This window comes from Pristis pectinata, chromosome 35 (genome assembly GCF_009764475.1).
Source record: "Pristis pectinata isolate sPriPec2 chromosome 35, sPriPec2.1.pri, whole genome shotgun sequence".
Classification (NCBI taxonomy): Eukaryota; Metazoa; Chordata; class Chondrichthyes; order Rhinopristiformes; family Pristidae; genus Pristis; species Pristis pectinata.
This window is the reverse complement of record NC_067439.1, coordinates 5,506,939-5,520,003: the sequence shown is the minus strand read 5'-3', so window position 1 is coordinate 5,520,003 and position 13,065 is coordinate 5,506,939. Positions and strand designations below refer to the sequence as shown.

The 13,065-nt window shown below is 43.6% G+C and overlaps 1 protein-coding gene across 13 annotated transcripts in view; it reads left to right on the top strand.

Moving 5' to 3' along the window:
* klc3 (kinesin light chain 3) overlaps window positions 1–13,065 on the top strand; it is a 58,956-nt gene that overhangs the window by 30,432 nt on the left and 15,459 nt on the right. For all 13 annotated transcript variants that reach the window (XM_052044134.1, XM_052044124.1, XM_052044129.1 and 10 more), the window contains 3 exons: window positions 2,951–3,124; window positions 5,380–5,479; window positions 6,802–6,854. In XM_052044134.1, coding sequence (XP_051900094.1) covers window positions 2,951–3,124; window positions 5,380–5,479; window positions 6,802–6,854 — 327 coding nt within the window. The remainder of the gene's footprint in view (window positions 1–2,950; window positions 3,125–5,379; window positions 5,480–6,801; window positions 6,855–13,065) is intronic.

The window sequence follows — 13,065 nt, the reverse complement described above, 5'->3', positions numbered from 1 at the left end:
AATATAGGTAAAGCACATAACTTATCCATGGATTTGCATCTGTATCACATCCTGCATAATTTCCTGTTCTAGTGTAGCTGCCCTGGCTAAAGGAGACACAACAGGAGCCTCTCTGGCCCATTATGCCATTCAAAATGATCATGGCTGATCTGTGACCTAACTCCCTCCACCTGACTTTACTTCATTTTGCCTAATACCTTTGATTAACAAATGTGATCAGATTTAATATCATTGAAGGCTATTGTGGAAGAGAATTACAAACCTCTCACACTTGGCATGTTGAATATTCCCTAACCTTACTTCAGTGGAGACGCAAGAGACTGCAGATGCTGGAATCTGGAGCAACAAACAATCTGCTGGAGGAACTCAGCGGGTCGAGCAGCATCTGTGGAGGGAAAGGATTGGTGGCTCCCACAGATGCTGCTCAACCTGCTGAGATCCTTTAGCAGATTCCAGCACCTGCAGTCTCTTGCGTCTCCACTGTGCTACTCAACTGCGAAGGTGTGCCGACTTTGAAGAAGTTTTCTTCCTCTCCCTGATGAGAGTTCTGTGAGACCTTCCCTCACTGCTCCCCCTCTGTGGTTTCCACTGCTCTCCAGCTCTTTGACTTCGTTCCTCCTACAGATGCTGGTCGACCCATTGAGTTCTCCCAGCAGAATGTTTCTTGCTCTTAATTCAGTGGCTCAGGCTCCAATTCATTGGCTCTGCTGGCTACTCCCAACACGCTGGGCTGCAAATAGCTCTGGTGGAGCACTTGGCTCTCGACATATAGTGAATTATTTTAAATGCTACTGGAGGTCTCCTATTTGTTTCAAAATAAAATTTCATCCTACCCGTGTGCAGTTTTTAATGACCAGTGATTTATTAAAACTGCCTTGAGTCAAAAATTTTCATACCCTGTAATTCTTTTCCCCCCTCAGACTTTTGAGTAATCCCAGATGACATACAGACTTAACTAATTTAGGTCTTAAGTGAACTGAGTGGAAATTAGGTTTAAAAGATGAAAGAAGTATTTTTCCCATGCTTTATGGGGATATGTAATTACCAGCAGAGCTCCAGAGGGTCCTTGTGTGTTGCAGTTTGAAGTCAGAACCATAACTGGAGTGTTATCCTTGCATTTCTTTCCTCGTGTTGGTTACAAAACGTGGCAGAAGCTGAGTTTTGCTAAACTTAAGCAACCACTAGTCAAAGTTAAAGTCGAGTTTATTGTCATATGTACATGTATGAACGGCTGCCATGAAAAACTTACTTGCAGCAGCATCACAGGCACATAGCATCAGATAAGCAGCATTCTCAAGAAAAACATAAATTATAATTTTACAATTAAGAACACAATTAGAATAACAAAAAGTCAATCTTAGTGCAAAGTGGTCAGAATGTTGCTGAACTGTAGTGATGAGGGTTGGGCCAGTTGGTTCAAACATCTTTGTGGTTCAGTCGTCAGCACTGCTGCCTCTGTCAAAAAGTTCAAGCGGTCTTTGAGGCAGACTCCTTTAAATGTCCATGTGGGTGTTAAAGCTCCTGTGGCACCATCAGATGGGGAGCAGGAATAGGGAAACTGTCTTCATTGGCAGGTGGGACTCCAATTTAAGAAAATGATTGCAAAGGTGTGGGGAAGAAGGCTGATGAGGGGAAATCTCTGCACAATAAAATGATGACCTGGAATACCATGATGAAGGGATGAAAGGATTGAGGAACTGGAGCAAAAAACAATCTGCTGGAGAAACTGTGCATCAAGCAGCATCTATGGAGGGAAATGAACAGTCGACATTTCAGGTCAAGACCCTTCATCTGGACTGAAAGGGTAGAGGGGAGATGGCCAGTATAAAGAGGTGAGGGGAAGGGATGGAGCAAGAGCTGGCGAGGGATAGTTGGATTCAGGTGAGGATTCAGATGGAGGAGGGAAGAGCGGAGATAGCGATGGGCTGGGCAGTGATAGCTGGAGGCAGCAATAGGGCTGCAGATGATGGAATCTGATAGGAGAGGAAGGTGGAGCACTGAGGAACTGGATTCAGTAATAAAAGACTAATATCTTATGGGGATAGGTTGAGTGAGCTAGGGCTTTTGTCTTTGGAGAGGAGGAGGATGAGAGGTGACTTGATAGAGGTGTACAAGGTGATAAGAGGCATAGATCAAGTGGACAGTCAGAGACTTTTTCCCAGGGCGACAATGGCTAACACGAGGGGACGTAATTGTAAGGTGATTGAAGGAAGGTGTAAGGGGGATGTCAGGGGTTAAGTTTTTTATACAGAGAGTAGTGGGTGCATGGAACGCACTGCCTGCAGAGGTTGTGGGGGCAGATACATTAGGGACATAGAGAAATGGAGGGCTATGTGGGAGGGAAGGTTTAAATGGATCTTAGAGCAGGATAAAATGTCGGCACAACATTTTGGGCTGAAAGGCCTGTACTGCACTGTAGTGTTCTATGTTCTAACTTTGAAAAAGGAAATGGTGCATGATTGAAGTTCATAAGGCTATAGGGAAAGTTAGAGAGTTAAACTAACTGGATACACAAGAAACTGCAGATGCTGGAGTCATCCTGATGCAGGCTTTCGACCCAAAACGTCGACAATTCCTATCCTCCCACAGATGCTGCTCGACCCGCTGAGGTCCTCCAGCAGATTGTTTGTTGTAAACTAATTGGATAGTTGTTTCACAATCAGCACAGATGTGATTGGCCAAAAGGTAATGTGAGATTCTCAGAGCAGTGTGTTCTCCTGGTGTCCTGACCAGCGTTCTCCACTTTAACCAGTAACTCCAGAAAGCACATTAGCAGATCATTAATCTCACTGAAATCTTTCCACGTGCAGGTTGTCTGCCTTCATAACAGCGATGCTGCACTGCACGGCAATTAATTGTCTGTGAAACATTTTCCGACGGATTTGAAGCACTGTCTGTGTTTTCTTATACTTAATGAGCTTTGCTGAGTTCAGTGTCGTGAATCCCTCAGGTGCTGGGCAAAGACCACCCCGACGTGGCGAAGCAGCTGAATAACCTGGCACTATTGTGTCAGAACCAGGGGAAGTACGAGGAGGTGGAGTATTACTACGAAAGAGCTTTGGAGATCTATCAAACCAAACTGGGACCAGAGGACCCCAATGTGGCCAAAACAAAGAACAATTTGGTGAGAAAATCAGCTCTCTTCAGACAGGAAGGAGGTACCGCAAGTAAACATCCATTTCCCCTGTGTAGTCCTTTCCAGGTGACAGTCAGTGGGCCATATGGCTGTAAGGGCATTTCAGTTATCCCTGGTCCCTGCCATCTCCTGAAGTCCACACATTGCACCATAACAGCAAGCAGTGGCTGAATTATCTCACCCTTGCTGGGAGGCACTGAGACCGTTCTCAAGTACTAATTAACAAACTGTGCTTAGACCAAGGAACATTGCAAAGTCATTCCTTGCCAGAATGGCTCAGTGCTGCACTCTCCAGGCAAGCTAACAAGGGATGACCTATTTATAATTTCCAAGCAGATTTCGCAGAGCTTGACTGAACAGCACCAAAAGAGGCAGGAGGAGGTCCGGAAAATATCCCGCTGAAGGAATGTTTGAAGCAGAATAGGGCTTGTTATATCTTCCAAAAGGGAATTGGCTCAGAGTTTGGGAAGTTAAGTTGTAACGGCTTACAGACTGCTTCTGTCAATATCTGTTGTCCTGGAGATGAGGGTCCGAAGCTTGCTGAGGCCCTGTTGCCGTGATGTTTTAAACCACAGACTTTAGCTTGAAATTTATCCTTGGTTGGTATGTTAAAAGCAGCTCTTTGTTATATTTTGCTTCTGCAATTGACTTAAATAGAACAACAGCTCGGAAGCTGAGTCTGACACACAGCCGCTCCAACAACGCATGTTCATGTCAACCTGCCAGTAACGATTTTTAACCAAAACCACTCAAATCCAATTTTGAATCCAGCCATGATTCGTGGGATGAGAGTTGCCCACCTTTTCCAGATGTTACAGATCCTGTGCGCTATTAGTCTAGGGACAATCTCAAAGCAGATTTCTGAAGGCATAATTTTGTATCCTCACTTAGGGGCAGGTACACAGAGGCTGGTTTGCAAAATAGGTCGTAGTATGGAATCACTTCAATTCTGGAGGAACACATTCGTCCCTTTGAGACTGGATTGGTCTTGCAGAGAGCAGGCACAGTCAGTCCGTCCCCTTCCCCATCTTTTCCCAATGCAATTTCAATTTTTCTTCCTCAAGCATCTGTCCAGTTCCCTTTTGAAGGTAACTATTGAACCTGCTTCCACTGCCCTTTTCAGGCAGTGAATTCCAGAAAATGCTGCTTGCTGTTTGATGTATTCTTCCTCATGATGTCCCCAGTGCTTTTACTGCCTCGTGTGTTTTCCTGAGGGAGGGGCTGAGGCTCAGTACCCAGGCAGAATAAAGCTGCTTTATTTATTCCCTAACTCACATTGTGCATACACGTGGGAGTGCTTGATGCCAGCAGCAGTGATATCCAGCATCAACTGCTTTTGATTGGGAAGCTGGGATGGTCCTCCTTGTAGCAGGGAAGATTATGGGCAGATGTAATAAAGGACTTCAAAATCAAGAGGGCTTATGATAGCACAAATAAAGAAAAATCTTTTCCAGTGGCAGAAGACACTGATTTAAGATGATTGGCAAGGGAACCAGGGTGACATGAGGATTGGAGACACAGGAGACTGCAGATGCTGGAATCTGGAGCAACGAACAAAATGCTGGAGGAACGCAGCGGGTCGAGCAGCGTCTGAAGGGAAATGGACAGTCGATGTTTCGGGTCCAGATGAAGGGTCTCGACCCGAAACGTTGACTCTCCATTTCCCTCCACAGTTGCTGCCTGACCCGCTGAGTTCCTCCAGCATTTTATTCGTTGACACAAGGACTGATTGGTGACCCCACTCCAGAGCAAGCACAGACATGCTGAGCCTAATGGCCTTCTCCTGTGCTGCTCTACTGCAGCAGTCTGTGATGGTACCACAGACAAACAACAACTGCATGAATGTGAGGACCACCTTCCAGAGGTATTTTGTATGGTGTATGCATGTGGCAATTGGGAACTATTCACCTGGCTGGATTAAGATTATCTGCGATTAGGTGCCAACAAGTTTAGGTTTGTAAGAACCTTAAAATTGTAGAAAGGAAAGTTTCAGCGAATAAAATATTTTTACCAAGTAGGAAAGAATGAGCAGAAATTAGAAATAGTGCAAAAAAATTCATTACAGGACAGAGGAAGAGGAGGACAGGGTCTGCAGCTCAGGAGAAGCAGAACAATGTGGTGGGTGTTAGCAAAAGTAGACATTATTCTGGAGTCTGCCGTGTACGTTAGGGAGAAACATGTACCTCGATTGATGTTTGAGGTGGCTGACTGTGCACTGCTGAATTTCTTCCTCTTCATTCCAGGCTTCCTGTTACTTGAAACAAGGTAAATACAGACAAGCGGAGGCTCTGTACAAGGAGATCCTGACACGGGCTCACGAGAGGGAGTTCGGGTCTGTTGATGGTGAGTTAGATCACTCAATCTGACTCGTCCTTGGGGGTAATGAAGTGGTTATTTATCATTTCGGCCAATGATAACATTCAATTATTATTAAAAATGCACGCCACATATCGTGGCTAACATAAAGATTTATAATCGGTAGAGAGCACCAAGTCTGAATCAAAGAAAATGTGAGGAAAGATTATAGAGCCGCTGTTTGCATCTGGTTAATAACCTACCTTCTCTTTCACTCTCTGAATCCCCAGAGGGGAAGTTTTTATAAATAGAATAATGAGTAGAGAGGGCAGGGGAATGGGACAGACAGGATTGCTGTACTAGAAGCCGGCACATACTCAGTGAACCAAATGCTCTCTTCCTAAGCCACAGCCATTGTATCATTCTGTTTATATTAGTACTTCACCAACCCTAAATAAAATCAAGCAAGATTTCCACTCTTCCCTCTTTAAGACAGTAAGTCCTGGATACTCAGCATCCATTTGTTTTCAACCCTCTCATCCTTCTATCATTTACTTTTAATCTATGTCTCTTCTGCTAAGGGAAATGTATGCTCTTTGTTACTGTCTCTGGACTTCTCATAACTCTTTGCATCCTTTTTAAATCCACTCTTGTCCATCCCAAAGAAAACAACCCTCTCTTTTTCCAATTAACTTTTTCTAACCCTTCCGCCTGACTTTTAATCGGGACTTTCACCCAAGTTGATTAAAGCACAAGATAAGCCATTCTTAAGTGAAGTACCAAGACAGGTCATCTAAAAACTAATGCTTGGATTGCTGAATGGAGAGACCTTGGGTGCTTCTGCATGGATGTTTCTCCAGAAAGAATGATGACCATTACATTTCCACCCCAGTTTGTTTCTTTGATATATTCCCAAGAGACGACACTGATTTTTCCACAGATGAGTTTTGCATTACCTTAGTTTAAACTACTATACTTTGCACATTCCATTGTTTTTGTGCTCGTCGTTGTATTTATTGTTGAATTTATTGTTACCATGTGTACTGTTTACTCCATGAACTTCACGTGAGCAAAGAATTTCATTGAAACCCTGGTGTATATAACAATAAACTAATCTGAATCTGTGTGAAGCTTCATGTGAACCTGTCTTCAGATGAAACCCAGAATAGAGTCATTGAGTAATAGAGCACGGAAACAGGCCCTTCGGCCCAACTCGTCCATGCCAACCGTGGTGCCCACCAAGCTAGTCCTATTTGCCCAAGTTTGGCCCATATCCCTTGAAACCCATATCCATGTACTTAATCAACTGTCTTTTAAATGTTGTTATTGGGCCTGCAAGTCTTAAAATTCTCTTCCTGCTTCACGCACAGGTGACCATAGACGGGTGTGGGTAAACTCCGAGGACATGGATGACGCAAACAAGGTAATAGTCGCTCATCATTCAAGGTATTCGTCGTCCAAGCTCTTCCTATCTCCCCCACCCCTTGTGGTCACTGTGAGCAACGCCACGGGAGACCAGCTGATAGCACTCCAAACCATAACTGAAATAGGGAACTAAGGCTACAAAGATGAAATAAAAACGCAAGATTCTGGAATTAGCGGACAGGGCCGAGTTTCGTGTGTAGATACTTTGTAAGAGTTGTGTGTTCCCCATCTGAAAGATTATCCAACTTTGTATCAGGTGTCCTGTGTTTCTCCAGGATGCCCTGTTCTCATATTGAATGGTGGGGCAGTCTTGAAGGAGCAGAACACTACCTCCTCCTGTTTTCTTCAGGGTATTGTGCGTGTCGCCAGAGTTGCACGTTGCCTCTGATTATTCTCGACATCATTCACGATCCGCTTTGAGTTTTGGATTTTAACCTCTTGGTTCCACCTTTGGTTACACCACATATAGTTTCTTGTGTGGATCAACACAGGACTAATTTAGAGTCACGGAGTTATACAGCACAGAAACAGGCCCTTCGGCCCCACCACATCTCTGCTGACCCTTTAGCCGATCTACACTACTCCCATTTGCCAGCATTAGGTCCGTATTCTTCTAACCCTTGCCTATTCAAGTGCCCTCTAAATGTCTCTTAAATGCAGTGATTGTCTCTGATTCCACCACTTCCTCTGGCAGTGAGTTCCAGATATCAACCATTCTCTGTGTAAACAAAAAACTTGCCCCTCAAATCCCCTTTAAAACTCCTACCTCTCACCTTAAGCCTATGCCCGCTTGTTTTTGATACCCCTACCATTGGGAAAATGATTATATCTACCCTATCTGTGCCTCTTATAATTTTATATACCTCTATCTGGTCAGCCCTCAAGCCTCCTTCACTCCAGGTAAAACAAGCCCAGCCTACCCAATCTCTCCCCATAACTGAAGTCCTCCAATGCAGACAATGTCCTGGTGAATCTCCTCTGTGTTCCCTCCAGCACAACCACATCCTTCCAATAGTGTGGCAACCAGAACTGCACGCTGTACTCCGTGTAGTCTGACCAGTGTTTTCTAAAGTTGCAACATAATGACCCAACTCTTGGGCCATAAGACATAGGAGCAGAATTGGGCCATTCGGCCCTTTGAGTCTGCTCCACCACTCGATCGTGCCTGATTTATTTTTTTCCCCCTCAACCCCATTTTCCTGCCTTCTCCCCGTAACCTTTGATGCCCTTAATAATCAAGAACCAACAACCTCTGCTTTAAATACACCTAATGACTTGGCCTCCACAGCCGTCTGTGGCAATGAATTCCAGATTCAGCACCTCCTGGCTAAAGAAAGTCCTCCTCGTCTCAGTTCTAAAGGGACATCCCTTTAGTCTGAGGCTGTGCCCTCTGGTCCTAGACTCTCCCACTACTGGAGACATCCTCTCCACGTCCACTCTATCCAGGTCTTTCAATATTCGGTAGGTTTCAATGAGATCCCCCCTCATTCTTCTAAACTCCAACAAGTACAGGCCCAGAGCCATCAAACGCTCCTCATATGTTAACCCTTTTCACCCCTGGGATCATTCTTGTAAACCTCCTCTGGACCCTCTCCAATGCCAGCACATCCTTCCTTAGATATGGGGTTTAAAACTGCTCACAATATTCCAAATGTGGTCTGACCAACACCTTATAAAGCCTCAGCATTACATCCTTGCTTTTATATTCTAGTCCTCTTGATATTCTAGTCCTCTTATCTGTTGGACCCTCACCAATGAAGGCCAGCATGCCATATGCCTTCTTCACCACCCTATCTAACTGTGTTCCCACCTTTCAGAGAACAATGATCTTGAACCCCTCAGTCTCTCTGTTCATTAACATTCCTTATCACACTACCATTTACTATATACGTCCTACCTCATTTCACTTCCTAAAGTGCATCACTTCACTTTGCTAAACAAAAATAGCTAAAACAAACAGAATGGACAAAGAGACCTCCTTCCTTCTATGCTGAGCAACTCTAGTAAGTTTTATTGACATCTTGTTTTTTCCTAAGTCATTCAATTGGACCCAGGGAGGGAGAACATTGAGGAAGAACCCAAGACCATTTCACCTGGTGAACACCAAACCAAGTGTTTTCTCACTTGAACATTCTTGTGGATAATTGGGAATGTGGAGAATCCGAGTTTCAATGTGTTATATTGGGAAAGAGGAAGTGGTTCTGCACCCCCTGAGATTAAAGTGTGTTTGTCTTTTTCTCCATGGCCCCTTGCTTTATTTCTGGTACTCCTGTAAACAAATCTCTTTAAATGGGACTTTAAAGCTCATATATAAATTCTACGGTAGCAATCATCCGTAGACTCTTGTTTTTTATGTATCAGCATGAATATTTACCAGGCACAGTACGGGATCGGGAATTGGCTGAATTCCCGGCTAACAATCCAGAAATGGATGGGGAAGTGGATCGTTCATTTGTAAGGGGGAATTTTTGTATCGACTTTGTTCCATTCTTTTAGTTTGGTCATTGTTCCTACTTATTAACATTGAAATCTAAGTTTATTTCTGGTCACCTTGATACAAGGGTTAAGTTTAAGTCCCAGAGCTGGAGCAGAGGAGACCCACGGAGTTGACTTCAGAGAGATAGACAGTAAAGAAAGACAGGAAAAACAGGAATACATTAACCTGAAATAAGGCAACAGACTTGATGGTCCTTGCAGAAGTAGATGGAAAGCTAAAGAGCCACGAAAGAGTAAATCAGATACAGTGTCTTGTGAGGCCCGAGGATTCCAGCTGGCAAGCATGAGATTTGGAGGTTGATCTTAGAGAGGCTTTGCATGCTTAGTTTCTTAAATAGACTTTCATGCCTTACAGCCAAGGGTTATTCCATAGCCAAGGACGTGGTGTGATGGGAGAGGACAATGGGAGAGGGTGTGTATAAAATCACGAGGAGCATACATAAGGTGAATGCACACAGTCTTTTTGCCAGGGAAAGGGAACCAAAAACTAGAGAGCATAGAATCAGAATCAGATTTATTATATTTGACTGAGATAATGTGAAATGTGTTGTTTTGCGGCAGCAGTGCAGTGCCAAGACATAAAATTACTATAAATTAGAAAAATAAATAAACTGCAAAAAAAAAGGAATAATGAGGTCATGGACCATTCAGAAATCTGACGGCAGAGGGGAAGAAGCTGTTCCCGAATCGCTGTGTGGGTCTTCAGGCTCCTGTACCCCCTTCCCATGGTAGTAATGAGAAGAGGTCATGTTCTGGATGGTGAGGGTCCTTAGTGACAAATGCCACCTTCTTCAGGCACTGCCTCTTGAAGATGTCCTCGACAGTGGGGAGGGTTGTGCCCATGATGGAACTGGCTGAGTCTACAACCCTCTGCAGCCTTTTGCGATCCTGTGCGTTGGAGCCTCCATACCAGGCTGTGATGCAAGGTTTAATGTGAGACGGGAAAGATTTAAAACGGACCTGAGTGGCAACTTGTTCAAGCAGAAGGTGGTGTGCATATGGAATTAGCTGCCAGAGAAAGTAGTTGAGGCAGGTATAATAACAACATTTAAAAGACATTTGGATAAGCATATGCATAAGAAAGGTTCAGAGGGATATGGGCCAAACGCGGGTAAATGGGACTAGCTTAGGTGGGCACCTTGATCACCATGGACGAATTGGGTCAAAGAGCCAGTTTCTGTGCTGTATTACTCTGTGACTCTAATAGGGTTTTCCTTTCTGGGTAGATGAGCAAAGTTGTGATCTTCAGTAGGGGGTCATTCAGTTGAGTGCACTAATTAGGCAAGATAGCTCCTTGTATTCTATAAACTATTTGGTGAAAATCATTCAGACCTCGCAGTGTTAGGCATTAGTTGTAGTTAACATGCCAAGTCAGTGGGAAACGTGGAAGATATCAGTGATGTCCTTCTATATTTTCAAAACTAGGGACAGTTGCCATGGTTTCTATTAAATCCAGTGGGGAATTTCAAAGGAATTTCTTTATCCTGAGAGTGTTGAGAATATGGAAGTGGTTGAGGTGACCATTGTAGATAGCATTTAAGGGGAAAAGACACGAGGGAGAAAGAGAAAAAAAGGTTATGTTGACAAGCAGAGTATGTGGAGACTCATGTGGAATATTAAGGGCACTGACCTGTTGGGCCAAATGACTTGTTTTGTTGCTGCAAAGTCTCAGCAAATTGTCACTTTATCCCTCAACTCAGTCACACACTGGCAAGGCTCAGTAGTCAACAAACATCGAAAACTACCCTGCATTGGAGAGTAGCAGTTAATGAGCCACCTGGTTTTAATTCCCGCTGAGCAGGGCTTTCAGCATTTTGCTAAATTCACATGTGCTGTACTCCGATGTTGGACAAGTCACTGGCTCTTTCCAATGCAGTGGTTTTGCTGCTTGCTCCATGCTATTATGAAGCTTTGTTATTCTGTTGCTAATAAGCCTTTAATTATTTCTTCACAGGCCAAGGATTAAAAAGTTTCGCACAAAAATGATTTCTGTATATTTAAATTAGTTATTGTTTCCTTCACCTCCATTGCCTTCAGTTTAATTACAGTACTGTCAGCAGACAAATTGGCTGCAAGACTTTCCAGACTCATTAGATCTGTGTGGTGAATATTCACACTGTTTCGTTGTGAGTTTTGTGAAGGGAGTTGCTGAGTACAAAAAAGAAATTGTCCCGTTTGAACTACATTTTACACTCTGTGTGATACTTTTCCATTCCAACACCAGCCAAGCTATAATTTCTTTGATTTCTGCCGACTGGTGCCTGACATAAAGGTGCTTTTACGGTATAGGATCCTGCTTATTTTGTCTAGATTGAGGCTCTTTTTGGAGAGTCCCAAAATGAGTACTTCATCCCAAGAGTTTTTAGATCTAAACCAGTTCCAACTTGATCTCCAGGCAACAGCTGTCACTCAGTCCCACCATAGAATTAGTTGGCCATTTACATGTTCCTCAGCTGGTGGCTAAGGGGTACAATCTCCCTTTTGTGAGATGAGTTGTGTTTGAGGTTCTGCACCTTGTCCATTGTGTTGGAATGCTGCACTCCCCGGGTATTCCTGGATAATTGTCCACCCCAATTTCCTCCTCCTCCTCCTCCTTCACTGAGGTTTTTGACCTTGATTCCAGACCCACAACAATTGGCCAATCCTTCCAACACCTCACCGTACTAACCATCTTCGTTTCTGAAAGCTGGTAGGTCATTCCATTGTGGGGCAGAATTATCTTGCTTAAACAGCAGAGCATGCTCAAGAGGCCCATTCATCCTGTTCCTATATTGCTTTCCTCTCCCACCCCCTCACAGATGCACTTTTCAGCAAGGTCAGTATTTGATGGGTGAGAATAATAGTTGAATAACCAAACCTTCCAGCTCCCTGCTACGGTTGTCGGTCTGGAACAGGAGCAACCCTGCGACCAGCCAAATTGGAATTGGCTGACCTGGCACAGACAAGGACCTCAGATGTTGCTTAGTTTGTATGTCTTGGTATCACAGCAGACCAGTGCCATTATCCAAGAAAACTCTGCCTTTTTAAGTTGCTTGAGTAATAACAAAAAGAGAGACCGCAGGAAAAACTCAGCAGGCCGAGCAGCATCTGTAAAAATGCAATACATAACATTAAGATGTTTAATCAGAATAGTTATGACTAAAGGTTCTCAGTCTGAAGTGTTAACTGTTTCTCTTTCCACAGACCTGCTGAGTATTTTCAGCATTTTCTATTTTTATTTCAGATTTCCAGTACCTACATTTGATTTTCAGTTGGAATGATTAAGATTGGTTTTCCCAAACACCCCCATTATAAAATGTCTTGTTATGGTAATACACTCTAATATGACCACAGTGTTACCAACAGCAACTGAAATCCATTGAGGTGTTTGGAGTTCCATTATAGTTGTAACCCTGGTGATTGTAATAATCTGAACCACATTTTCTTTCTTTAGTGCATTCCACAGAGGTGTTTCATGAGCTGCTTTTTCCTCTCTGTCACACTTCTCTCCTCACCTAATCACTGCTTAACTTTGCTACGCCTGCATTGTTTCATCTAACCACTTTGGGGCTGGTTAATCTGATTTTTCTTTTTGCTTGGGGGGAAAAAAAAACAAGAATTAGAAGACACAATATTGCAGAGTCTCAAGTTGTCCTTAGTGATGGAAATTTCAGTTATCCTGACTCACATTTGAAAAGTCAATTGGAACAGATGAGGTATTCTGGAGACACAAG